Raw genomic sequence first — 27,985 nt, forward strand, 5'->3', positions numbered from 1 at the left:
TGTAAGGTCACCCTTCAGCCTCCTGCGTTACAGGGAAGAAAGTCTCAGACTATCCAGCCTCTCCTTATGACTCAAACCCTCCAGTCTCAGTAACAGATTGAAATATATTACAGGTTAGATGTTGGTAAAGAACTCAGACAGCAGTAGGGAGAGGTGTTGCTTTGAAGAGTTGATGTTAACTTGCCACAGTATTCTGCAATGGACGGAACTGTGCTGTATTAATGACTATTGAAAGTGTATTGTTGTTTGATGCCATGTTTGATCATTTCCGTTTTGCATATCATGATTTAATAACTTAGACCCAATTTGACAACTATGGTCATCATGTGATTACCATCTTGTACACACATGACTCTGATCGGAAATGGGACCACAGTATTCACGAGAAACTTGCAGACTCTTTGTCCAGATGATCTCTCCAATAATCACTCTCCAGTGATAACACTGCGATCATTTCCAACAATCCCGGCACAAGCAATCTCTGATTATTTAGTCGCCCATTGCTGTTCACAGTGTAATCAATCTTCAAGGAACCCACTGCAAACAAGAACCAGTAGACCCAGTAAAATCATTTTTAATGATCCCAGTCGATTATTGTTATTGTCCAAAGATATGAGTTTAATGACTGCCATGATCCCAGTGAAAAATCACTGTTTATCCTCATTCACACTGCATCCCCACTGATCCCGATGTATTCACCGCGTCCCCACTGATCCCGGTGCATTCACGGTGTCCCCACTGATCCCGGTGTAATCACCGTGTCCCCACTGATCCCGGTGTAATCACCGTGTCCCCACTGATCCCGGTGTAATCACCGTGTTCCCACTGATCCTGGTGTATTCACCATGTCCCCACTGATCCCGGTGTAATCACCGTGTCCCCACTGATCCTGGTGCATTCACTGTGTTCCCACTGATCCCGGTGTATTGACAGTGTTCCCACTGATCCCGGTGTAAACACCATGTCCACACTGATCCCGGTGTGTTCACTGTGTTCCCACTGATCCCGGTGTAATCACCGTGTCCCCACTGATCCCAGTGTAATCACCGTGTCCCCACTGATCCCGGTGTATTCACTGTGTTCCCACTGATCCCGGTGTAATCACCGTGTCCACACTGATCCCGGTGTAATCACCGTGTCCCCACTGATCCCGGTGTAATCACCGTGTCCCCACTGATCCCGGTGTGTTCACTGTGTTCCCACTGATCCCGGTGTAATCACCGTGTCCCCACTGATCCCGGTGTAATCACCGTGTCCCCACTGATCCCGGTGTAATCACCGTGTTCCCACTGATCCCGGTGTAATCACCGTATCCCCACTGATCCTGGTGCATTCACTGTGTTCCCACTGATCCCGGTGTAAACACCATGTCCACACTGATCCTGGTGTATTCACAGTGTCCCCACTGATCCCAGTGTATTGACAGTGTTCCCACTGATCCCAGTGTAAACACCATGTCCACACTGATCCCGGTGTGTTCACTGTGTTCCCACTGATCCTGGTGTATTCACCGTGTCCCCACTGATCCCGGTGCATTCACTGTCTTCCCACTGATCCCGGTGTATTCACTGTGTCCCCACTGATACCGGTGTATTCACTGTGTCCCCACTGATCCCGGTGTATTGATGGTGTTCCCACTGATCCTGACGTATTCACCGTGTCCCCACTGATCCCGGTGTGATCACCGTGTCCCCACTAATTCCAGTGTATTCACCGTGTCCCCACGGATCCTGGTGTAATTAGTGTGTCCCCACTGAATCCGGTGTATTCACCATGTTCCCACTGATCCCGGCATATTCACCGTATTCCTGCTGAACCCGGTGTATTCACCATGTCCACACTGATCCCGGTGTATTCACCGTGTCCCAACTGATCCCGGTGTATTGACGGTGTTCCCACTGATCCCGGTGTAATCACCCTGCCCCCACTGATACCGGTGTAATCACCGTGTCCGCACTGATCCCGGTGCATTCACTGTGTTCCCACTGATCCCGGTGGATTCACCGTGTCCCTACTGATCCTGGTGCATTCACTGTGTTCCCACTGATCCCGGTGTAATTACTGTGTTCCCACTGATCCCGGTGCATTCACGGTGTCCCCACTGATCCCGGTGGATTCACAGTGTCCCCACTGATCCTGGTATATTCACTGTGTTCCCACTGATCCCGGTGTGTTCACCTTGTTGCCACTGTTCCCGGTATATTCACTGTGTCCCCACTGATCCCGTATATTTGCAGTGTCCCCACTGATCCCCGTGTATTCACCGTGTCCCGAAAGATCCCGGTGTAATCACCGTGGCCACACAGATCCCGGTGTAATTACTGCGTCCCCACTGATCCCGGTGTAATCACCATGTCCCCACTGATCCCGGTGTAATCACCGTGTTCCCACTGATGCCAATTCATTTGCTGACTCAACAAAATAGAGAATTCTGGATGTTGGAAATCTGATGCAGGAAATCAGAAATTGCTTTAAAAAGCTCGGCCATTCTGTGTAAACTGTTGGAGAGAAATCAGAGTTAACCTGTTGGGTCCAGTGACCCTTCCTCAGAACAGATTGTAGCTGGGTGCATGTGTTGGAGAAGGTGTTGGAGCTCCGACAGATTAAGTGATAGATGGAGATGGAACCCCGAGAGAGACAGTCAGGCAGATAAGTCTACCTGCAAAGATTTACCATGGGGAATTGATAGCTGCTGATGTGGTATCTCGTGGTTTACAATGGAGTTCGGTTGTGATAACAGTGACAATGCAATGACAATGTCTGTGTTCCCTGACCAAAACCTCTGTCTCAAACTTGTTCCAGGGAAGCCCACTGCCAGTGGGCACTTGTGAACCCACTCAGTATTTACCTCAGTAATGTTCGAGCCTGAGCAGTAAGGGGAGCCGAAGGCCTCGTGGTTTTATCACTGGACTGTTAATTCAAAGACCCGGATAATGATCTGGGGACCAGGGTTTGAATCCTGCCATGGCAGATGGTGGAATTTGTATTCAGTAAAATATCTGGAATCTAGAATCTAATAATGACTGTGAATCCTTTGCCAAGTGTTAGAAAAACCCACCTCGTTCACTCATGCCCTTTAGGGAAGGAAACCACCAGCCTTACCCGGTCTGGGTCTACATGTGACTCCAGACACACTACAATGTGGTTGACTCTTAGCTGCCCTCAGGGCAATAAATGCTGCCGAGCCAGCGGCTCCCGCATCCCATGAACGAATAAAGGATAAAAAAGCTAAGATTATTTTTTCAAAGAAGGGTACGGTTGCCCCCTTAATCAGAAAAAAAAATTTCCTTTACCGTCTTTAATCATTGGATTGGGAAAACAACTTTATTTTTTATTTTATTGTCATATGTATTTTACATTAAGACCATAATAAAATGTAACGAAAAGCTTCTATGTGTCACAATGATGCTGTGCCATTTTGAATCTTTTGAGAATAATGGAAAACCAAGAAAGTTTAGCTTGTAGAGAATCCTTCGTTCCTGAGCCAGCTCCATCACCATATTGCTGTCCCTCTGCCACCACTTCACCGACATCTATCAACATCGGTGTTTCTGATCCTCAGGTGCCATTTTCCTGCTGATTTTCCTTCACCATCACCTCACCACCACCTGTTGGGGCCAACTAACCAAAGTCAATGGTATCTCTCACCGCTGGGCCCACCTGGTCAATGTTGCCATGGTGCCATTCCACCATCACTTAGCTGCTGCAAGGGCCGGACCTGACAAACAATGAAGTTGGTGTTCCTCAGGCGCCATCTTTTGCTGCTGGTCCTGCCTCACCGACGTCACCGCTACTGGGAGCCGCCGATTCCAGGCCCTGTGCTTGCTCTGAACAAGTAATCAGCAGCTCGATTGAGGTCAACTCTGGGCCTACTCTCCTCCGTGCTGGGCCTATTCTCCTCCGTGCTGGGCCTGCTCTCCTCCACGCTGGGCCTATTCTCCTCCACGCTGGGCCTATTCTCCTCTGCGCTGGGCCTATTCTCCTCCGCTCTGGGCCTATTCTCCTCCGTGCTGGGCCTGTTCTCCTCCACGCTGGGCCTGCTCTCCTCCACGCTGGGCCCAGTCTCCTCTGCCCTGGGTCCAGTCAAGTTCCAAGCCCTGGGCCCACTGTAAGTCTGTGCTCCACCCTCTCACTGTCACTGATGCCAACCAAGTTCAGGACAAGGTAAGTAATTAAGAAATTTTAAAAAAAGAGATAAAAGTAAAAGAAAATGAAAAGCAGTAGGAGCAGACTGGTTTTAACACAGGAGCCCTACCCTGCCAACCCCATCCCAATATCAATAACGTGTTGGTCTTTTGGATATTCTTTATCTTTATTCATTCAAGGGATGCGTGCGTCGCTGACCAGGCAGCATTTGTTGCCATCCCTATTTGCCCAGAAGGCAGTTAAGAGTCAACCACATTGCTGTGGGTCTGGAGCCAAATGTAGGCCAGACCAGAGAAGGGTGGCAGTGTCCTTCCCTAAAGGGCATTAGTGAACGAGATGGGTTTTTTTTCCTGATAATTGACAATGGGTTCACGGTCATCATTAGATTCTCAATTCCAGATATTTATTAAATTCAAATTCCACCATCTGCCGTGGCGGGATTTGAACCCGGTTCCTCAGAATATTATCTGGGTCTCTGGATCAACAGTCCAGCAGTTATACTACTCGGCCATCGCCCTCCCTCCATACTTTGGCCATTTGGTCTGTGTAAAACATTTAGGCTGTGAAGTTAGTAGCCCAATGCTTATTATACTGATTCCAGTCTGGGAATCTAAAACAATTAAAAATTGAGATGAGGCAAAATTACTTCACTCAAAGGATTTTTTGGAATTACCTGACCCAAGGAGGTGTAGATTTTCAACCTATAAAAACATCTAAGGCCATAATTTTTGACAAAATTAGGGGAGGCAGGTAGGAGAGTGGAGTTGAACTTGAAGATCAGCTGTGCCAGTAGGGAATGGGTTGAATGGCCTGCAGCTCCAGTTTCTTTCGCCTGAAACTTGGCTGTGCTCAGGGCTGACCAACTGGTGAATGCATTAAATCTGTTGTCTCCAACACTTAGATTGTAATTGACTGGTTGATCACACATTGTCTGACTGTTGCCCTGCCCATTCGCGTGTGTTCCTTTTGCTGTGAGCATATTAATGATCAGGTGACATCTACTTCCTGAAACCTTGTGACCAGAGAAAAATGCACGGCAAGTTAGAGTCATAGGGTCATACAGCATGAAAGCAGGCCCTTCTGTCCAAATAGTGCATGCTGACCATAATCTCAAACTGAGCGGGTCCTATCTGCCTGCTCCTGGCTCATATCCCCCCAAACCTTTCCTATTCACCTGCCCATTTAAATCTTTTAAATATTGTAACTGTAACTGCATCCACCGCTTCCTCTGGCCGTTTGTTCAACACACTTTCAGTCTGTAAAAGTTGCCCCTCATGTCCTTGTTAGATCTTTCACCTTAAAAATATGCCCCCTAAAGCTTTGAACTCTCCCACCCCTGGGGAATGGACCTTGGCTATTCACTCTATCCATGCCCCTCATGATCAAAGTGAGCTGACATCACAAACCCCAAAAGCAATTTTTTTATACCCTTGTCGGAGACGGGCACCTCTGGCTGGGGCCAGCGTTTATTGCCCATCCCTAGTTGCCCCCTTGCGAAGGTGGTGGTGAGCTGCCTTCTTGAACTGCTGTAGGTAGATACGCATTGTTGTTAGGGAGGGAATTCCAGGATTTTGTCTCAGTGACACTGATGAAATAGTGGTATGCTTCCAAATTGAAACGTTTTGTGGCTCGGAGGGGTCGCTATGTATCTGCTGCCCTTGTCCTTGTAGCTGGAATTGGTTTGGAAGGTGATGCCTGAGGATTAGATTCCGTACAGTGTGGAAACAGGCCCTTCGGCCCAACAAGTCCACACCGCCCCTTGAAGAATCCCACCCAGCCCCATCCCCCTATAACCCACACACCCTTGAACACTACGGGCAATTTAGCATGGCCGATCCACCTGGCCTGCACATCTTTGGACTGTGGGAGGAAACCGGAGCACCCGAAGGAAACCCACACAGACACGGGGAGAATGTGCAAACTCCACACAGACAGCCCGAGGCTGGAATCGAACCTGGGTCTCTGGTGCTGTGAGGCTGCAGTGCTAACCACTGAGCCACTGTGCTGCTGAATCTTTGGTGAATTTCTGCAGTGCATCATGCAGATGTACACGCTGCTGTTACTGTGTGATGGTAGGGGAGGGAGTGGGTGTGGTGCCACTCAACAACCCTGCAGCATGGAAGCAGGCCATTTGTCCCTTCGAGTCTATACCAACCCTCCAATGAGGTACATCCCACCCAAACCCAACCGCTGACCTTATCCCAGTAACTCCACATGTTTGGACTGTGGGAGGAAACCCACATAAACACAGAGAGAATGTGCAAACTCAACACAGACAGTTGCCCGAGGGTGGAATTGAACCCGGGTCCCTGGTGCTGTGAGGCAGCAAGGCTAACCACTGAGATATTGTGCTGTCCTAGCTGGGTTATGCTTTAAATAAAACTTACCTTGCCTCTACAAAATTCTTAGGAGACAGTGTTCTGCAAAATGAAGATAATCAGGTCCAAAATATTGCATCAATTCGCTGCCATTTAATGGACTGCAATCTCATTTTACAATCCAAACCTCAAGACAATGGCAGATAATGTGCAGTTACAGTTATCACATTGTGATTTGCTGAAAAGAAGACAAAATGAATAATTATATGTGCTTAGTTTTTAAAATTATATAGCACTAAAATTAAAATGGGTATATTTTCTGAAAGTAGATCCAGTGTTGCTCTTAAATTCATAAATATGTTTAAAAGGTTTGGAGACCAGAACAGCAAGTTACTGTCATGTTTATTTTAACAAAAAGAAATTATCATGAAAATGTTATAAGTAGCCATACCATAGCGCCTGAATTAATGGCAGGAGTCATAAAAAGAAAGAAAAGAGGAAAAGCTCACCACAGTTCAATTTACAGCTCCTGGGTTTGGGATATTGTGGAAAACCAGGCTGAAACCACCACGCAGGGCTGAGACTTCCTCACGGGCTAAGACAAGGCCTCCACACCAGGTCAAGGCTTCCACACCAGGGCAAGGCTTCCACACCAGGGTAAGGCCTCCACACCAGGGTAAGGCCTCCACACAGGGACTAGGCCTCCACACAGGGACTAGGCCTCCACAGCAGGACAGGGCCTCCACAACCGGACGAGGTCTCCATTCCGGGACTAGGCCTCCACAGGGGGACTAGGTCTCCATTCTGGGACTAGGGCTCCATTCCGGGACTAGGGCTCCATTCTGGGACTAGGCCTCCACACAGGGCTAGGCTCCACACTGGGACTAGGCCTCCACACCGGGACTAGGTCTCTGCACCGGGACTAGGTCTCCACACCAGGATAAGGCCTCCACACCGGGACTAGATCTCCGCACCGGGATTAGGTCTCCATTCCGGGACTAGACCTCCACACCGGGACTAGGTCTCTGCACTGGGACTAGGTCTCCACACCAGGATAAGGCCTCCACACCGGGACCAGGTCTCTGCACTGGGATTAGGTCTCCATTCCAGGACTAGGCCTCCACACCGGGACTAGGTCTCTGCACCGGGATTCGGTCTCCATTCTGGGACTAGGGCTCCACACCAGGACTAGGCCTCCACAGCAGGACATGATCTCCATGCTAGAACTAGGCCTCCATGCTGGGCTGTTGGAAGACCTGGAAGCCAGCTCCGAAGCAAAGATGAGATGTCCATGATGGGATGTGACCTCCATGCCAGTCAAGACCACCAAGCTGGGAGACTGCCCTGCCAGACCTATTCCAGGCCTTTGGAAACCACCTTGTCATTGGGCCTGGAGCAGGAGAAGATGACTTCCACTGATAATGTTAAAAGAAGGTTACGGATCATAATAAATGAAAACATTCAACAATAAAAACATAGAAAGAAGGAAAAGATTAAGGCAGAGAGAGTAGCAACTTCCAAGCTCCTTGGCTGAGGATCACGGCATTAGAGGGACTTTAGCCTTTCCATCCCTGAAGTCCAATCTTAGCAGACTTTACAATGACCTGGGCTGTAGTGGAATATGTTGTTTGGTTGTCTGAAGACAATGAAATTTCTGAACAGCGTGTCTGTGTGTGTGTGTGTGTGTGTGTGTGTGTGTGTATGTGTGTGTGTGTGTGTCTGTGTCTGTGTGTGTGTGTGTGTGTGTGTGTGTGTCTGTGTGTGAGAGAGAGAGAGAGCGAGACTGTGTGTGTGTGTGTGCGCTTGTGCGCGTGTGTGAGTGTGTGTGTGTGTGAGTGTGCGCGTGTGCGTGAGTGTGTGTGAAGTGGGCTCAATGATACAAAGAACACTAGCATTCTGCTGGTAGCTGATTCCTTTTGAGTACAATCTGCTTGGCGCTAATGCTAGTTTGTGTTTGCGAGGTGACCTGATGTCTGTTGCACTCAGGTGAAATTGTGCTGGTTTTCAGTACGGGGAGGTGAGGGTGTGTGGGGGGGGTGGATAGGCTCCTGCTGTGGGAGGTCGCATCTCTCCCACCCCCCACTGTATTTCTGGGCCCGCTTCAACTCGGGTGGTACCATCAGAAGCCGAGCTAGGGCCTGTCAATCAATGCCCAGCATCAGGGGTGGTGCGGGGACCCAATTGTAGCTGTGAGGCAGCTGACGCAGAAATGATGGCAGCAGGGAAGGGGCACACTGCCAGTTCTGTTAGAACAATGTCGGCTAGCAGCGAGTGGAGGAACAAGGGAGTGTGAAGTCTAAGCAGAGGGAACTTTTGAAGTTTTAGTCACATCAGTTTAATATTAGTTTATTCAATACTTTACCATTTATACAATTCAATAAGTGATTTATTTTGTAATCCAAGATGGCACCAGAATGTGGCGATGTGATCCATTTTTCACTGTGCGCCTAGGTACAAGTTACAATATATACTGAATAAATTTAATCCTAAATCTAATATCTCCAGTTCAGGCTTTCCAGTTAACACACTTGCGGTTAATGTGAAAATATATAGCTACAGCTGCAGGCTTTTGGTAACTTTGAATATTTACATTACTACATTTGTATGATCTGATTTGTGAGAACTCAACTACTGTCAGATTTTGGAGAAAGTAGCATTAATTTGGAACGTCACAGGAGTTAAACATCTGTGCTTATTTGGAAGGTGTGACCTTGAAATGATTGGTAGAGTCATAGTGGGGGGTCACACAACACAGGAACAGACCCTTCAGCCCAACCAGTCTGTGCTGACCACAATTCCAACATAAACCAGTCCCACCCGCCTGCTCCTAGCCCATATCCTCTAAACCTTTCCTACTCACGTACTTATCCAAATGTCTTTCAAACATTGTAATTACACCCAGCACTTACCCTGGAAGTTCATTCCAAACACATGAACCACTCACTGTGTAGAAATATAGTCCTTATGTCTGTTTTGCTTTCTCCTCTCACCTTAAAAATATGCCCCCAATCTTGAAATTCCCCATCCAGCTGCTGTTCGCCTTAATTATACCCCTCATGATTTTATAAACTTCTATGTCACCCCTCAGCCTCCTACGCTGTAGTGTAAAAATTCCTAGCCTATCCAGACTCTCCTTCTAACTCAATCCCTCCATTCCTGGCAATATCCTGGTAAATCTCTTTGGAACTCTCTCCAGCTTAGCGAGACCAGAACCGGACACAGTGCTCCAGAAGAGGCCTCACCAACATCGTGTACAGCCTCAACGTAACATCCCAATTGCCATACTCAGAGATCTGAGCGATGAAGGCAAGCATGCCAAATGCTTTCTTAACCACCTTATCTGTATATACTAGAGCCCCTTTGTCTGAGTACCCAGGGCCCCCCATAACTTGTTAATTTTTCTATAGCCATAGTGATTTATTTTAAAATAACTTGATAGACCAATAACCTCCAGGAAAGTTTGTTTACTTGAGGAGTTTACCACCAGCAAAGTAAACAATTGTGCACTCAGATTTCAATCAGAAAATTCTTGATTTTTCATTGTTTAAGCTTAGGTGGAACTCCCATAGTTTGGGGCGGGGGTGGAAGAAAAAAGCTCTTTGTTTGGGACAGTTCAGAAGGATTGGATGAAGCTGGATGCGTAATGCAGTGCAGCTCAAAGAGCGCAGAGATAGAAAAATGGGTTACCTCAAGTCAAGAGTTTAGTCATAACTCCAGACCAAAAGTGTTTGGATAAAATTTTGACAATGTTTTTTGAAGTTGAAAGGTTGAGTGTTGAAGTCATTGTTAAATTAAATCTTCACCCATTTCTTTGTCTGCCCACCTGATTTTCTATCTTCTGAGCTCCCATGACTACCCAGCATTTACTCCTTCACCCTGCATCCCCTCCAACACTTCTAACATACATATCAACCTTTTCCTAGCTACAGATAGTTCTGAAGAAGGTTCACTGAGCCTGAAACATTAACTTTACTTTCTCTCAATGGTTGCTACCAGACTTACTGAGTTTCTCCAGCAATTTCTGATTTTATTTACTATCTCCTTGAACCCAGTGTGTTTACTCTCTCTGCTGATCCCAGTGAATCTAGTATTTCAGGGTATCCCAATGTTTTTACTGCCTCCACTGATGCCATTTAGTATTTCATGATCATCAGTCAGGGCATTGAGTAAAGAGTTGACAAGACATGTTGCAACTGGATAAAACTTTAGTTGGGCCACTTTTGGAATATTCCTAGTTTCCTCTGATCCCAGTGTATTCCCTGTGTACATTGATCCCAGTGCATATACTTTTTTAGCCTGATCCAGAAGATTAAGTCACATAGAATCCATGGTGATTTGTCAACTTGGGTACAAAGTTGGCTTGGTCAGAGAAGTGGTGATCAGTGGTGTTCCACAAGGACTAGTGCTGGGATCCCATTATACTAATAAATTATTTGGATGAAAACGTTGGTATCTGATTAGTAAATTTGCTGATGGCTTGAAAATTTGGGGAGTTGTGGGTTGTGAAGCAGGTTGTCAAAGGATGCAACAAAATGCAGCAGCGTTAGGAAAGTTGGGTGGAGAAATGACAGATGGAGTTCAATCCAGACCAGTGTGAGGTGATGCATTTTGGGAGGTCAAATGCAAGAAGAAAATATACACTAAGTGGCAGGACCCTTAGGAGCAATGATACAGAGGGGTTTTGGGGAGCACGTCCATAGCTCCCTAAAAGTGGCAACGCATATGGATAAGGTGGTAAAGTACATGGCACACTTGTTTTCATCAATCGAGGCACTGTGTATAAAAATGTTGGCTAGTTCTGTTGCAGCTGGATAAGACTTGAGTTCAGCCACTTTTGGAGTATTGCGTACTGTTCTGGTCACCACACTATAGGAAGGTTATAGGGGATTTGGAGAGGGTGCAGAACAGGTTTACCAGGATGCTGTCTGGATTGCAGTGTGTTAGCTATAAGGAGGCTGCACAGGCTTGGATCGTTTTTGCTTGAGTGTCGGTGGCTGAAAGGAGCAACCAGATAGAAGAATATAAAATTATGAGAGACTTGGGCAGACTGGTCGCAGTCTTAAGGAGATGTGCGAGGAAGGGTTTTCATGCACTGCTCGGGGAGGTGGTAGAAGCAGACACGACTGCAATGTTTAAGCCTGTGCATGACTAAATTGACAATTTTATTAAAGGTGCCTCACAGATGGATTTTTGCTTCACTATAGATGGATCTCTGCATATTTTGATCTGCTCCTCATTTACAGCCTCAGAAAGTAAGATCATAAGATGTGGCATGATTTAGATGAGACTACAGAAGGCATGGTTAGTAAGTTTGCAGATGACATCAAGGCTGGTGGTCTAGTGGGACAGTGAAGAAGGGTATTTAAGATTATAAAGAGTTCTTATCAATTGGGTCAATGGGCTGAGGAGTGGCAGATGGAGTTTAATTTGGATAAGTTAAAGGTATTCATTTTGCTTAAACAGACTAGGGTAGGACTTATGCAATTAAAAGTAAGGCCTTGGGTAGTGTTGTAGAACAGACGGACCTAGAGATTCAGCGACATAATTCTTTGAAGTTTGTGTCACAGGTAGATAGGGGGGTTAAGAGGGCATTTGGCACATTTCCCTCATTGCTCAGACTTGTCCAGAGTATAGGAGTTGGGGGCATTGTGTTGAGGTTGTACACGATATTAGTCAGGCCTCTTTTGGAGCACTGTGTCCCGTTCTGGTCACCCAGTTATAGGAAGGATATTATTAAACTGGGAATTTACCAGGATGTTGCCAGGAATGGAGGGTTTGAGTTATAAAGAGAAAGCTGGATAGGCTGGGACTTTTTCACTGGATTGTAGGAGGTTGAAGGGTGACCTTGTAGAGATTTGTAAAATCATGAGGGTTATAGATAAGGTGAATGGCATGTGTCTTTCCCCTTGGTTGGGGGACTTCAAGATTGGGGGCATATTTTTAAGATGAGAGGAGGGTTTACCAAAGACATGGGGGCAATTTTTTTGCACAAGGAGTGGCTCATGTGAGGAATGTGTGTGGGTACAATTGCAATGCATGAGAGACATTTGGGTAAGAACATGAATAGGAAAGGTTTGGAGGGATATGGGCCAGGACCAGGTGGGACTAGTTTTGTTTGGGATTATGTTCAACACAGACTGGTTGGGCTGAAGGACCTGTTTATGTGCCGTATGAGTCTACGAACTGGAAAGGTCTATTGAACGACTTGAGATTGCTCTGGCATTGAGTCCAGTTAAGGCTCTGCTGATAGTAGTCTCAGGCCCAAGCTTCTATCCAATCACTTCTTACAATCTTTGACCCCCTATCAGTGACCAAAAATCTGTTCAAACCTGCCTTGAATATATTCTGTTACCTTGTCACTACTGCATTGGTTGGGGGCATTATCAGGGTGGACGGGAAGGGTGGAGTGGTAAGGTCGGGGGAGATGGCGAAGGTTTTCAATGACTGATGACCCAGGAAAGAGGAGATTCCTCCTTTTCTCCGTGTTAAACAAGGGGCTCCTATTCTAGAATAGTGACCCCTTGCTATTGGATGGTCCACAAGAGGAACTGATCAAACAAACTGGAAAGATCAGGGAAATGGGCAGTTGGGCTTCAGATGGGCCGATTGGCACACTGGGCGGTGTTAGCGTTGCCTTGTGTTTGGAGACACTGTGGTGCTTGTCTCATTGTTTAAATGAAGGTGACGAGTGGATTGCAAACAACAACTGGCTGCGATTGTTATTGGTTTGGAAGGAAGCTGCAGAGACAGCTGGAAAATGTTGGCAAATTAATCAGGATGGGGACTAACTGACCTTATCCAGAGAAACACGAGCTGATAAATTTGGGGAGGACAAACAAGGAGTAAAGGGTGAAATTTTGAGAAGAGCAGAGGGGAGGGTGGAGAGCTGACGGTGACAATATATCTGTCTTCATCCTTCCATTGGATGTGGCCAGCTCTATTTGTCAACCTCATTACCTCTGGAACTGAGCAGCTAGCTCGGTCGTTTCAGAGGAGAGTTACGAGTCAGCCACATGGGTCTGGAGTCTAGTCCTGGCCCAGACCTCGTAATGATGGTAGATCGTAGAATCCCAATAGTGTGGAAGCAGGCCATTCAGTCCACACTGATCCTTCGAGGAGCACCCAACCCAGACCCACCCTGTCCCTGCACTTCCCATGGCTAATGACCCACCTAGCCTGCACATCTTTGAACTGTGGGAGGAAACCGGAGCACCCGGAGGGAACCCACGCAGACACGGGGGGAATGTGCAAACTCCACACAGAAAGTCATCCAAAGCTGGAATTGAACCCGAGTCCCTGGTGCTGTGAGGCTGCAGTGCTAAGCACCGAGTCACATTGCTGAGATGCACCCGTACCCCCCACAAAAAATCACAGTGAACCTGGTGGGGACGCTGTGGTTACACTGTCTCAGGAGCAAATCTAATGTTTTATTACCTATTTATTAACTATGTTTAGTTGCCCATGGTTGCCGTGGTGGGTTTTGAAACTGTGCCTCCAGGCTGTTCGGCCTAGCTCATTAGTCCCCAAACTTATTGTTTGTTACCAATACTCCTAGGCCTAATTACCAATGTTACTCAGGGAAGGTGATGGCCTAGTGGTATCATCTCTGCACTGTTAACCCAGAGAGCCAACTAATGTTCTGGTGACCCGTGTTCGAATCCTGCCACGGCTGATGGTGGAATTTGAATTTGATAAAATATCTGGAATTGAGAATCTAATGATGACTATGAATTCATTGTCGATTGTTGGAAAAACTCATCTGGTTCACTAATATCCTTTAGGGAAGGAAACTGCCATCCTTACCTGTTCTGGCCTACACGTGACTCCAGACCCACAGCAATGTGTTGACTCTTAACTGCCCTCTGGGCAATTAAGGATGGGTAATAAATGCTGCCCAACCTGCAATACCCTCATCCCATGAATGAATAAAGTGGGTCTGAGTGAGATGCTCCTCCCAGGGGCAGTGTGAAGTCAGAGGGCTGAATGACCTGTTTCCACACAGTAGGGATTCTGACACTGGTGTGTGGGATTGCGGGAAAGTGGGGATTGGGATTGGGTGAGGGTAGGTGGGGATTAGAGGTTAGGGGTGAGGGGAGGAGGGGATTGGGGATGAGGGTAGGAGGGTATTGGGGATGAAGGGTTGACACTCATAGCTGTTTTCCATGTTGCAGGTGGGCACGTCGGGCCTACGAGCCGAAGAATTTCCATGAGGAGGCCAGGAAGATGCAGCTTGTGTCAGCCCTGCTGCTTCTGTTAGTGATGTTCACCGAGCTGAGTGACCAGCTGTTATCAACACTGCGCATGGGTCTGTCAGAGTACCTCCGTATTCCACACCCCCCTTACCATTGCCATCACTCGCACCGTTCCCCTAACTCCCCTTACCATCCACATCACTCACATCGTCCCCCAACCCCCCTTACCATCCACATCACTCACATCGTCCCCCTCACCCCCTACTACCCCATCACTCACATCGTCCCCCTCACCCCCTACCATCCCCATCACTCACATCATCCCCCTCACCCCCCCACCATCTCCATCGCTCACATCATGCCCCTCACCCCCTACCACCCCCCTCACTCACATCGTCCCCCTCACCCCCTACTACCCCATCACTCACATCAACCCCTCACCCCCTACCAACCCCATCACTCACATCGTCCCCCTCATCCCCTACCATTTCCATCACTCACATCATCACCCTCACCCCCCCACCATCCCCATCACTCACATTGTCCCCCTTACCCCCTACTATACCCATCACTCACACCATCCCCCTCACCCCCCCACCATCTCCATCGCTCACATCATGCCCCTCACCCCCTACCACCCCCCTCACTCACATCGTCCCCCTCACCCCCTACTACCCCATCACTCACATCAACCCCTCACCCCCTACCATCCCCATCACTCACATCATCCCCCTCACCCCCCCACCATCTCCATCGCTCACATCATGCCCCTCACCCCCTACCACCCCCCTCACTCACATCGTCCCCCTCATCCCCTACCATTTCCATCACTCACATCATCACCCTCACCCCCCCACCATCCCCATCACTCACATCATCACCCTCACCCCCCCACCATCCCCATCACTCACATTGTCCCCCTTACCCCCTACTATACCCATTACTCACCTCATCCCCTTCACGCCCTACCACCCCGTCACTCATATCGACTCCCTTCACCCCCTACTACCCGCATCACTCACATCATCCCCCTCACCCCCTACTGTCCCCATTACTCACATTGTCCCCCTCACTCCCCTACCATCCCCATCACTCACATCGTCCCCCTCACCCACCTACTATCCACATCATTCACATCATCCCCCTCACCCCCTAACATCCTCATCACCTTGTCTATACCCCTCATGATTTTGTAGCCCTCAGTCAGGTCACCCCTCAATCTCCATCTTTCTAATGAAAATAATCCTAATCTACTCATCTTTTCTTCATAGCTAGCGCCCTCCATACCAGGCAACATCCTGGTGAACCTCCTCAGCACCCTCTCCAAAGCATCCACATCCTTTTGGTAATGTGGCGACCAGAACTGTACACAGTAGTCCAAATGTGGCCGAACCAAAGTCTTATACCACTGTAACATGATCTGCCAACTCTTGTACTCAATACCCCGTCCGATGAAGGAAAGCATGCCATCTGCCTTCTTGACCACCCTATTGACCTGCGTTGCCAACTTCATGGAACAATTGACCTGAACACCCAGATCTCCCTGAACATCAATTTTCACCAGGACTTTTCCATTTATTGTATAGTTCACCTTTGAATTTGATCTTCCAAAATGCATCACTTCGCATTTGCCCTGATTGAACTCCATTTCCCATTTATCTGCCCAACTCTCCAGTCTACCTATATTCTGCTGTAATCTCTGACAGTCCCCTTCACTATCAGCTACTCCACCAATCTTAGTGTCATCAGCAAACTTGCTGATCAGACCATCTACACCTTCCTCCAGATCATTTACATATATCACAAACAACAGTGGTCCCAGCACAGATCCCTGTGGAACACCACTTGTTACAGGTCTCCAATTTGAGAAACTCCCTTCTACTACTACTAGCACACCCTGGACCCCATGTGACTTCACTTGCTCCATCAGCCTGCCATGGGGAACCTTACCAAACACCTTACTGAAGTCCATGTATATGACATGGACAGCCTTTCCCTCATGAATCAACTTTATTGTGCCCTCAAAGAATCCTATTAAGTTGGTAAGGCATGACCTTCCCTGCACAAAACCATGTTGCCTGTCACTGATAAGCCCATTTTCTTCCAAATGGGAATAGATCCTATCCTTCAGTATCTTCTCCAGCTTCCCTACCACTGACGTCAGGCTCACAGGTCGAGGTTGAAGAAGTTGGATATTCGGAGGCTTTTTTTTCCCAGGGTGGACATGGCAAATACTAGGGAGCATAGGGTTAAGGTGAATGGGGGAAAGTTTAAGGGAGATGTGTGAGGAAAGGTTTTTTACACAGAGGTTGGTAGGTACCTGGAGCGTGTTGCCATGGGGAGGTGTTAGAATCTGATACGACAGCAATGGTTTAGAGGCATTTAGTCAGACATATGGCTAGGCAAGGAATAGGCGGGTCATGGGCCATGTGCAGGCAGATGATATTAATATAGAATGGCAACATGGTCGGCCTGTTCTGGTACTGTACTGTTCTCGGCTACACATCGCCATTCTGAAGGAGATAGCTGAGGAGATTGTAGAGGGATTGGTGGTGATCTTTCAGGAATCACTGGAATTAGGGAGGGTCCCAGAGGACTGGAAATGGCCAATGTCATACCCCTGTTTAAGAAGGGAGGGAGGCAGAAGATGGGGAATTATGGCCAGTTAGCCTGACCTCAATTGTTGGCAAATTTTAGCGTTGGATATTAAGGATTAGCTTGTGGAGTAATAAGAAGTGTGTTTTATGATAAGGCTGAGGAAGCACAGATTTGTTTCAAAGGGAGGCCATGCCTGAAAAATCTGTGAGAATTCTTTGAGGAGGTAATGAGCAAGTTAGACAAAAGACAGCCAGTGGATGTGATCTATTTGGATTTCCAAGGTGCTGCACAGGAAGGTGCTAAGTAAGGTGAGTCCATGGCGTTAGGGGCAAGCTACTGGCATGGAGAGAGGATTGGCTGACTGGCAGGAGGCAGAGAGTAGGGATAAAGGAGTCCTTTTAGGGATGACAGCTGGTGACCAGTGGAATTTTGCAGGGTCTAAGTTCAGGTCATGATCTTTAACAATCTGGACAAAGGAACTGAGAGCATTTTTGATATATTTTCAGATGGTACAAAGTTAGGTGGAGGGACAGGTATCATTGTGGAAGTGGGGAAGTTGCAAAAGGACATGGACAGGCCAGAAGAGTGGGCAAAGATGTGGCAGATGGAATACAATGTGAAACCTGGGCATTCTTGTAGAAAGACAAACAACAAGCAGGATCACATACAAATTAAGAGGCTGAGTAGTGTAACAGCTATTATTTACACTAAGATTCAAAGATTAAGATTAAACAGTTTATTGTGAGGACACATGGAGTGCTGAATACTGGTTTGTTACCGTTCTTGAAACGACAAATCTCCATCTGCACCGTCTCCCAGTGCTATCCTGTCCCTCCTATAATGTGCATTCCAGAACCGCACACAATATTCTCGCTGTGTGGTCTCATTGACGTTTTATGCAGTTCCCAGCATCACGTCCCTGTTCCTAAATTCTCTGCCTCAGCTAATAAAGGCAAATATCCTTTAATGCCTTCTTCACTACCTTATCCACTTCTCCTAACACTTTAAGAGTATCTGATCCTCGGTGCTTTCCATGGTCCTACTGCTCATCATATATTCCCTTGCCTTACTTTCCCTGCGAAGTCCTGGGGTGGATCAGAGGTTAGCACTGCTGCCTCACAGTGCCAGGGACCCGGGTTTGATTCTCCTTTGTGACTGTCTGTGTGGAGTTTGCACATTCTCCCCGTGTCTGTGTGGGTTTCCTCCGTGTGCTCTTGTTACCACCCACGGTCCAGAGGTGTGCAGGTTAGGGTGGATTGGCCATGCTGAATTGCCCCATAGTGTCCAGGCTAAGTGGGTTAACTCTGACAGATGTGGAGTCCTGGGGCTAGAGTAGGATGCTCTTTAGAGGGTCAGTGCGGATGTGATGGGCCAAGTGGTCTCTATTTGCACTGTAAAGATTCTATGATGAGTATACCACTTCACACTCATCCTGTTATGCACCATCTAATGAAATGCAGTGGCATTTGATAATGCAACATTTACTAAGCAATATTTCTCCAGATGAACCTTGCTAAAATAATGGGGTTGCAGTTTCTTCCTCCCAATGTTCCAGGAACAATTTACAATCTAAGGGATTCCCCAAAATCAGATCCAACTACATAGCTTTTTCTCTTAAAAGCCTGTCAAGTTGTTAGATCGAAGGGATTTCTCCATTCTGAGTTATTTAGTTATTTTACAATCCTCATTTTCTCAAGATGCTCGGCTCCTTGTTTTTCTTTTGGTGCCCTGTGAGATTTCAGATTGTGTACCTTAAGTGTATCCCTGCCAATTGTTCATTCCCTATATCTATTCCATGTATGCTTCTCTGTTTATTTTTAATAATTTAGTCCAGTTTGCATTGTAAAGCAAACATTTGATGTCCAAAGATGTGTAGGTTAGGTGGATTGGCCATGCTAAATTGCCCGTAGTGTTCTGGGAGGTGTAGATTGGGTGAGTTATAGGGGGATGGGTCTGGGTGGGATGCTCTGAGGTTCGGTGTGGATTTGTTGGGCCGAAGGGCCTGTTTCTACACTGTAGGGATTCTATTCTATTTGAAGTTTTCTTTTTCTGTTCACTCACTATGCAACTCAATTTCACTTTCTCTTTCTGCTGTATTCAAGTGTCCTTCCAATCATCAAGTTTACTGTTTATTTGGACATAATAAGTCACTTCCTTTGATTTAATATTATCCTTAACTCCATTCACTGACCACAGTTTTGGTGTCTTAGAGGATCATTTGATGTCAGTTATAAATGCTAGCTATCCCTTATATAGCCATAGAGCAGTACAGCATGGAAACAGACCCTTCGGTCCAACTTATCCATGACAACCAGATATCCTAAATTAATCGAGTACTATCTGCCAGCATTTGGCCCATATCCCTCTAAACCCTTCCTAGCCATGTACCCATCCAGATGCCTTTTAAATGTTGTAATTGTACCAGCCTCCACCCACTTCCTCTGGCAGCTCATTCCATACACGCACCACCCTCTGTGTAAAAAAGTTGCTCTGGGGAAAAGACCTGTGAATTTAACCGATTCATGTCCCTCATGATTTTATAAACCTCTATAAGGCCACCCCTCAGCCCCTGATGTTCCAGGGAAAATAGCCCCAGCCTATTCAGCCTCTCCCTGTAGCTCAAACCCTCCGACCATGGCAACATTCTGTAAATCTTTTCTGAATCCTTTCAAGTTTTACAACATCCTTCCTGTAGCAGGGAGACCAGAATTGCACACAGTATTCCAGAAGTGGCCCTGACCAATGTCCCGTACAGCCGCAACATGACCCTCCCAACTCCTGTACTCAATGCACCGACCAATAAAAGCAAGCATACCGAATACTTTCCTTGCCGCCCTGTCTACCTGCAACTCCACTTTCAAGGAACTATGTACCTGCTCCCCAAGGTCTCTTTGTTCAGCAACACTCCCCAGGTCTTTCCAAAATGCAGCACCTCACATTTGTCTAAATTCAACTCCATCTGCCAATGCTTGGCCCATTGGCCCATCTGAGCGAGGGCCCATTGTACTCGGAGGTAACCTCCATTGTAACATTTTCCAGCCGTTTTCTCATTTACCTCAGCAGCCTCTGGGCTGTAGCAGGCCTGAGCTCTCCTTGGTTAGATTGAAGACCTGTCGCACCTCACTTGGGTAACACGCTGGAAATAAAGACCCACTGTTGCTGGACACATCACAAACATTAAAGATTTTAAAAAGTGCACAACATTCCTGATGTATCTGATGGCATGGACCAGGTTCCTGTACCCTTGTTTAACAAGAATCACACTTTATTACAAAGGAATAAGACAGGGAAACAGTAATGACCTTTCGGCATATACCCCTACTAGTTATAACTTTAAACCTTTATAAACTCCCCTTAAACACACACACACACACACACACACACACACACACACACACACACACACACACACAGTCATACACACACACACACACACAAACACACACACAGTCATACACACACACACACAGTCATACACACACACAGACACACAGAGTCATACACACACAGTCATACACACAAACACACACATACACATAGACACACACACACATACACACACACACAGACATGCACATGCACACAAAGATAGAGATACGCACACGCAAACACATATACACACAGACACAGAGTCTCACACACACAACACACACAAACACATGCACACACACACACACATAGACACACACACGAGTGCACAAACAGGGGAAACGAATGAGTGTTAAGGATGGTGGAAATTTGGGAAAGTCTGTTATTGCTGAGATGGCTCTTGTGGAGGTCAGAAGACAGCTCCTCAATCTTCCTTCTCGTAGATTTTCCCACTAGTTTGCAGAAGGTGTTGGTACCCTTAGAGCCCCTGTCGGAATCCTCCTCATGCACTTATTCATAGCTCCAAGGTGTTCAGTTACTGGTAGCCACAGTTGTCAGCAGGATTTTATCATTGATAACTGTGTACTAGCCCATAGAACAATCTGTCACTTGATGCTGGTTGAGCATCTAATTAATAATAAACGCATCTTGGTGCCAGCTCGTCTGCAAACTACAGTTGATCCAGCTGCTGTGTAACTGCACTTCCAGTGAGGGTCAGGTTAATGCTGGAACCAGCCAGAAACTATTGCTTTCTAAAACAGTTATTTCCTGATTTCAGCCCATGTTAACCATACCAAAAAATGTCAGGAAAAAAAGTCACGGTCTTTACAAAGCCAAGATTTGGATATTGTCATTCCAAGTTCGAGTCCTTGCTCAGAGACAGTGAACATTGAAGGGAGATGAAGGGAGTGTTCACTCTCTTCTTTTCTTCAAATTCCAAGACCTGGGCCCAAAACCTAATTAGACTAATAACATGAACGCTTCCTTTCTCGAACAGCTGAGGGGGTCAATCATGATTTGGGCTAGTACATGTTGGAAAAGTTTCTAAATTTTTATGGAACCTATTCTTAGAGAGGCAAAGAATCACACAGCACAGAAACAGACCCTTCGGCCTAACTAGTCCATGCTGACCATAGTCCCAAACTAAACTAGTCCCACCTGCCTGTTCCTGGCCCATATCCCTCCAAACCTTTCCTATTCATGTCCTTATCCAAACATCTTTTAAACGTTGTAAATGTATCCACATCCATCACTTCCTCTGGAAGTTCATTCCACACATGAACCACTCTGTGTAAAAATAATTACCCCCCATGTCTTTTTTAAATCTTTCACGTCTCACTTAAAGATATGCCCCCAAGCCTTGAAATCTCCCACTTTAGAGAAACAACACCTTCAATGTTCACTGTCTCTGAGCAAGGACTCCACTTTGGAATGACACCTTATCATAATTTTATAAACCTCTATAAGGTCACCCCTCAACCTCCTACGCTTCAGTGATAAAAGTCCCAGCCCATCCATCCCCTCTTGATAACTCAAACCTCTATTTCCAGCACCAGAGGTAACAAGGTGCAGAGCTGGATGAACACAGCAGCATCAGAGGAGCAGGAAAGCTGATGTTTCGGCCTTGACCTTCTTTAGAAATGGGGGAGGGCAAGGAGGTTCTGAAATAAACAGGGAGAGAGGGGAAGGTGGATAGAAGATGGAAAGAGGAGAAGATAGGTGGAGAGGAGACAGACAGGTCAAAGAGGCGGGGATGGACCCAGTAAAGGTGAGTGTAGGTGGGGATGTAGGGAGGGAATAGGTCTGTCAAGGGAGGTCGGACAGGTCAAGGGGGTGGGATGAGGTTAGTAGGTAGGAGATGGGGTGGGGCTTGAGGTGGGAGGAGAGGATAGGTGGGAGGAAGGACAGGTTAGGGAGGCGAGGACGAGCTGGGCTGGTTTTGGGATGCAACAGGGGGAGGGGAGATTTTGAAGCTTCTGAAGTCCACATTGACACCATTGGGCTGCAAGGTGCCCCAGCGGACTATGAGTGGCTGTTCCTGCAACGTTCGGGTCGTATCATTATGGCGCTGCAGGAGGCCCAGGATGGACATGTTGTCTGCAGAATGGGAGGGGGAGTTGAAATGGTTCGCGACTGGGTGGTGTGTAGATAAGGTAAGGTAAGGCTTTTTCTGTTTCACGTTTCTTTATATATATATCATGTGATTGCCAAAAACCTTTTGGTTCCTTTTTCATTTATCTAAGTTAAGTTTAATAATGTCAGGAGATCTCACACCCGTGTTGTGCTCCTCTTGCTCAATGTGGGAGCTCAGAGACAGGGCTGGTGTCCCCAACTCCTTCACGTGCAGGAAGTGTGTCCAGCTGCAGCTCTTGTTAGACCGCATGACGGCTCTGGAGCTGCAGATGGACTTACTTTGGAGCATACGTGATGCTGAGGGGGTCGTGGATAGCACGTTTAGCAATTTGGTCACGCCGTAGATTAGGATTGCTGAGGGAGATAGCGAATGGGTGACCAAAAGGCAGAGGAAGAGCAGGAAGGCAGTGCAGGTGTCCCCCTCCAAAACAGGTATTCCGTTTTGAATACTGTTGGGGGAGATGGCTCACCAGAGGAAGGCAGCATTCGCCAGGTTCACGGCACCATGGCTGGCTCTGCTGTACGGAAGGGCGGGAAAGAGAGTGGAAGGGCGATAGTCATTGGGGATTCAATTGTAAGGGGAGTAGATAGGCGGTTCTGCGGTCGAAAACGAGACTCCTGAATGATATGTTGCCTCCCAGGTGCACGGGTCAGGGATGTCTCCGGTCGGCTGCAGAACATTCTGAAGGGGGAGGGCGAACAGCCAGTTGCCGTGGTGCATATAGGCACCAACGATATAGGCAGAAAACGGGATGAGGTCCTACAAGCAGAATTTAGGGAGTTAGGAGCCAAGTTAAAAAGTAGGACCTCAAAGGTAGTAATCTCAGGATTGCTACCAGTGCCACGTGCTAGTCAGTACAGAAATGAAAGAATAGCTAGGATGAATGCGTGGCTTGAGAGATGGTGTAGGAGGGAGGGGTTCAGATTTTTGGCACATTGGAACTGGTTCTGGGGAGGGTGGGACTATTACAAATTGGACGGTCTACACCTGAAGCGGACTGGAACCAATGTCCTTGGGGGTGCTTTTGCTAATGCTGTGGGGGAGGGTTTAAACTAATGTGGCAGAGGGATGGGAACAAAATATTGGACATAAAAGAGGTAGAAACGAAAGCCTGTAGGGAACTAGATAATGGAGTCAGTGTGACTAAAGGGAATAGTAGTCGGGGAGCAGATGATGAACACAAAGGGACAGGTGGTCTGAGGTGCATTTTTTTTAATGCGAGAAGTGTAGTAGACAAGGCAGATGAGCTTAGGGCTTGGATCGGTACCTGGAGGCATGATGTTATTGCTATTACTGAGACTTGGTTGAGGGAAGGGCATGACTGGCAACTAGTTGTCCCAGGATATTGATGCTTCAGGCGGGATAGAGAGGGACTAAAAGGGGTGGAGGAGTTGCAGTACTGGTCAAAGACGATATCACAGCCGTACTGAAGGAGGGCCCCATGGAGGACTCAAGCAGTGAAGCAATATGGGTAGAACTCAGAAATAGGAAGGATGCAGTAACAATGCTGGAGCTGTACTACAGGCCTCCCAACAGCGAGCGTGAGATAGAGGTACAAATATGTAAACAGATAATGGAAAGGTGTAGGAGAAACAGGGTGATGGTGATGGGAGATTTTAATTTTCCCAACATTGACTGGGATTCACTCAGTGTTAGGGGTCAAGACGGAGCAGAATTTGTAAGGTGTGTCCAGGAGGGTTTTCTAGCGCAGTATGTATGTAGTCCAACTCAGGAAGGGGCCAGACTGGACCTGGTGTTGGGGAATGAACCCGGCCTGGTGATTGATATTACAGGAGGGGACTACTTTGGAAATAGTGGCCACAATTCCGTAAGTTTTACAATATTCATGGACAAGGATAGGAGTGGTCCTAAAAGAAGAGTACTAACCTGGGGGAAGGCTGACTATACCAAGATTCGGCAGGATCTGAGGAATGTAGATTAGGAGAAACTGTTTGAAGGTAAATCCACGTTTGATATGTGGGAGGCTTTTAAAGAGAGGTTGATTAGTGTGCAGGAGAGACATGTTCCTGTGAAAATGAGGAATAGAAATGGCAAGATTAGGGAGCCATGGATGATAGGTGAAATTGTGAGACTAGCCAAGAGGAAAAAGGAAGCATACATGAGGTCTAGGCGACTGAAGACAGACAAAGCTTTGCAAGAATATCGGGAATGTAGAACGAATCTGAAACGAGGGATTAAGAGGGCTAAGAGAGGACATGAGATATTGCTGGCAAACATGGTTAAGGAAAATCCCAAAGCCTTTTATTCATATATAAAGAGCAAGAGGGTAACTAGGGAAAGGATTGGCCCACTTAAGGACAAAGAAGGAAAGTTATGCGCTGAGTCAGAGAAAATGGGTGACATTCTTAACGAGTACTTTACATCAGTATTCACCAAGGAGAGGGACATGACGGATGTTGAGGTTAGGGATAGATGTTTGCTTAGTCTAGGTCAAGTTGACATAAGGAAGGAGGAAGCGTTAGGTATCCTAAAAGACATTAAGGTGGACAAGTCCCCAGGTCTGGATGGGATCTATCCCAGGTTTCTGAGGGAAGCGAGAGAGGAAATGGCTGGGGCCCTAACAGATAACTTTGCAGTGTCCTTAGACATGGGTGAGGTCCCAGAGGACTGGAGACTTGCTAATGTTGTCCCCTTGTTTAAAAAGGGCAGCAAGGATAATCCAGGTAATTATCGACTGGTGAGCCTGACGTCAGTGGTGGGGAAGCTGCTGGAGAAGATACTGAGGGATAGGATCTATTTACATTTGGAAGAAAATGGGCTTATCAGTGATAGGCAACATGGTTTTGTACAGGGAAGGTCATGTCTTACCAACTTAATAGAATTCTTTGAGGGCGTGACAAAGTTGATTGATGAGGGAAAGGCTGTAGATGTCATCTACATGGACTTTAGTAAGGCGTTTGATAAGGTTCCCCATGGCAGGCTGATGGAGAAAGTGAAGTCACATGGGGTCCAGGGTGTGCTAGCTAGATGGATAAAAAACTGGCGAGGCAACAGGAGACAGAGCGTAGTAGTGGAAGGGGGTTTCTCAAATTGGAGACCTGCAACCAGTGGTGTTCCACAGGGATCTGTGCTGGGACCACTGTTGTTTGTGATATACGTAAATGACATGGAGGAATGTTATAGATATCTGATCAGCAAGTTTGCTGATGACACTAAGATTGGTGGAGTAGCAGATAGTGAAGGGGACTGTCAGAAATTATGGCAGAATATAGATAGACTGGAGAGTTGGGCAGATAAATGGCAGATGGAGTTCAATCCGGGCAAATGTGAGGTGATGCATTTTGGAAGATCAAATTCAAGGGCGAACTATACAGTAAATGGAAAAGTCTCAGGGGAAATTGATGAACAGAAAGATCTGGGTGTTCAGGTCCATTGTTCCCTGAAGGTGACAACGCAGGTCAATAGGGTTGTCAAGAAGGCACATGGCATGCTTTCCTTCATCGGACGGGGTATTGAGTACAAGAGTTGGCAGATCATGTTGCAGTAGTATAGGACTTTGGTTCAGCCACATTTGGAGAACTGTGTACAGTTCTGATCGCCACATTACCAAAAGGATGTGGATGCTTTGGAGAGGGTGCAGAGGAGGCTCACCAGGATGTTGCCTGGTATGGAGGGTGCTAGCTATGAAGAGAGGTTGAATAGATTCGGATTATTTTCATGAGAAAGATGGAGATTGAGGGCTGTACAAAATCATGAGGGGTATAGACAGGGTGGATAGCAAGAAGCTTTTTCCCAGAGTGGGGGACTCAATTACTAGGGGTCATGAGTTCAAAGTGAGAGGAGGAAAGTTTAAGAGAGATATGCGTGGAACTTTCTTTACACAGAGGGTGGTGGGCGCCTGGAGCGCGTTGCCAGTGGAGGTGGTAGACGCAGACACATTAGCGTCTTTCAAGATATATCTGGACAGGTACATGGATGGGCAGGGAGCAAATGGACACAGACCGTGAGAAAATAGATGACAGGTTAGACAGAGGATCTTGATCGGCGCAGGCTTGGAGGGCCGAAGGGCCTGTTCGTGTGCTGTAGGTTTCTTTGTTTCTCTTTGTTTCTTTGTGCAGCTGTTTATTGTGAACTGAGTGTGGGTATTGTGCAAAGCGGTCCCATGCCTCTGCTTGGCACATCCCTGCAAATGTTTTCTGAACCCTCTCCAGCTTAATAATAGTGTCACAGGGTGATATAGCATAGAAACAGGCCCTTTGGCCCAAACTGGTCCATTCTGACCGTGGTGCCAATCAGCTATTTCCAATCAACCACATTTGGCCCAAATCCCTCTGAACCCTCCCCGTCCAAGCACCTACCCAAATGTTTTTTTTAAATGCTGGTACTGGACCTGTCTCAAACACTCTCTACATGAAGAAGTTGCCCATCAGGTCCTTCTTAAATCTATCCCCTCGCACCTTAAACCGATGTCTTCTAGTTTTCAATTCCCCATCCCTGGGAAAAAGACTACATTTATTCATCCTATCTATGCCCCTATGATTTTATACACCTTAATAGGGTCACCCCTCATTCTCCTACATTCCAAGGAACATAGGAGCGGGATGGGGTGGTGGGGTGGCACAGTCGCTCAGTGGTTAGCACTATTGTCTCACAGCGCCAGGGACCCGGGCTCAATTCCAGCCTCGGGTAACTGTCTGTGCGGAATTTCCACATTTTCCCCGTGTCTGCGTGGGTTTCCTCTGGGTGCTCTGATTTCCACCCACAGTCCCAAGATGTGCAGGCTGGGTGGATTGGCCATGCTAAATTGCTCATAGTGTTCAGGGATGTGTAGATTAGGTGGGTTATAGGGGAATGGCTCTGGATGGGATGTTCCAAGAGTCGGTGTGGACTTGTTGGGCCAAAGGGCCTGTTGCCACGCGGTAGGGAATCTATGAATAAAGTCCTATCCTTGTCAACGGCTTCCTATAACAGGGCGACTAGAACTGGACACAGTACTCTAAAAGAGGCCTCACCAACATCCTGTATCATCATCATTATGAGTTCCCAACTCCTATTGTCAATGCTCTGAGCAATGAAGGCAAATGTGCGAAATGCCTTCTTAGCCACTCTGTCTACATGTGACCCAGACCTCAAAGAACTATGGACCTTGCACCCATAGGTCTCTCTGTTCTACAACACTACCCAAGTCCTTACCATTAGCGGTATAAGTGCTGGCCACTTAGGTAAAATAAACCTCACATTTATCCAAATAGAACTCCATCTGCCAC

The 27,985-nt window shown here is 47.1% G+C and overlaps 1 protein-coding gene across 4 annotated transcripts in view; it reads left to right on the forward strand.

Annotated features, from left to right (window-relative positions):
* The window catches only part of grik5 (glutamate receptor, ionotropic, kainate 5), a 156,173-nt gene that overhangs the window by 28,785 nt on the left and 99,403 nt on the right, over positions 1-27,985 (forward strand). For all 4 annotated transcript variants that reach the window (XM_059641314.1, XM_059641315.1, XM_059641316.1 and 1 more), the window contains exon 2: positions 14,636-14,769. In XM_059641314.1, coding sequence (XP_059497297.1) covers positions 14,688-14,769 — 82 coding nt within the window. In that variant the 5' untranslated portion in view covers positions 14,636-14,687. The remainder of the gene's footprint in view (positions 1-14,635; positions 14,770-27,985) is intronic.

Source organism: Stegostoma tigrinum, chromosome 41 (genome assembly GCF_030684315.1).
Source record: "Stegostoma tigrinum isolate sSteTig4 chromosome 41, sSteTig4.hap1, whole genome shotgun sequence".
In the NCBI taxonomy this organism is placed as follows: domain Eukaryota; kingdom Metazoa; phylum Chordata; class Chondrichthyes; order Orectolobiformes; family Stegostomatidae; genus Stegostoma; species Stegostoma tigrinum.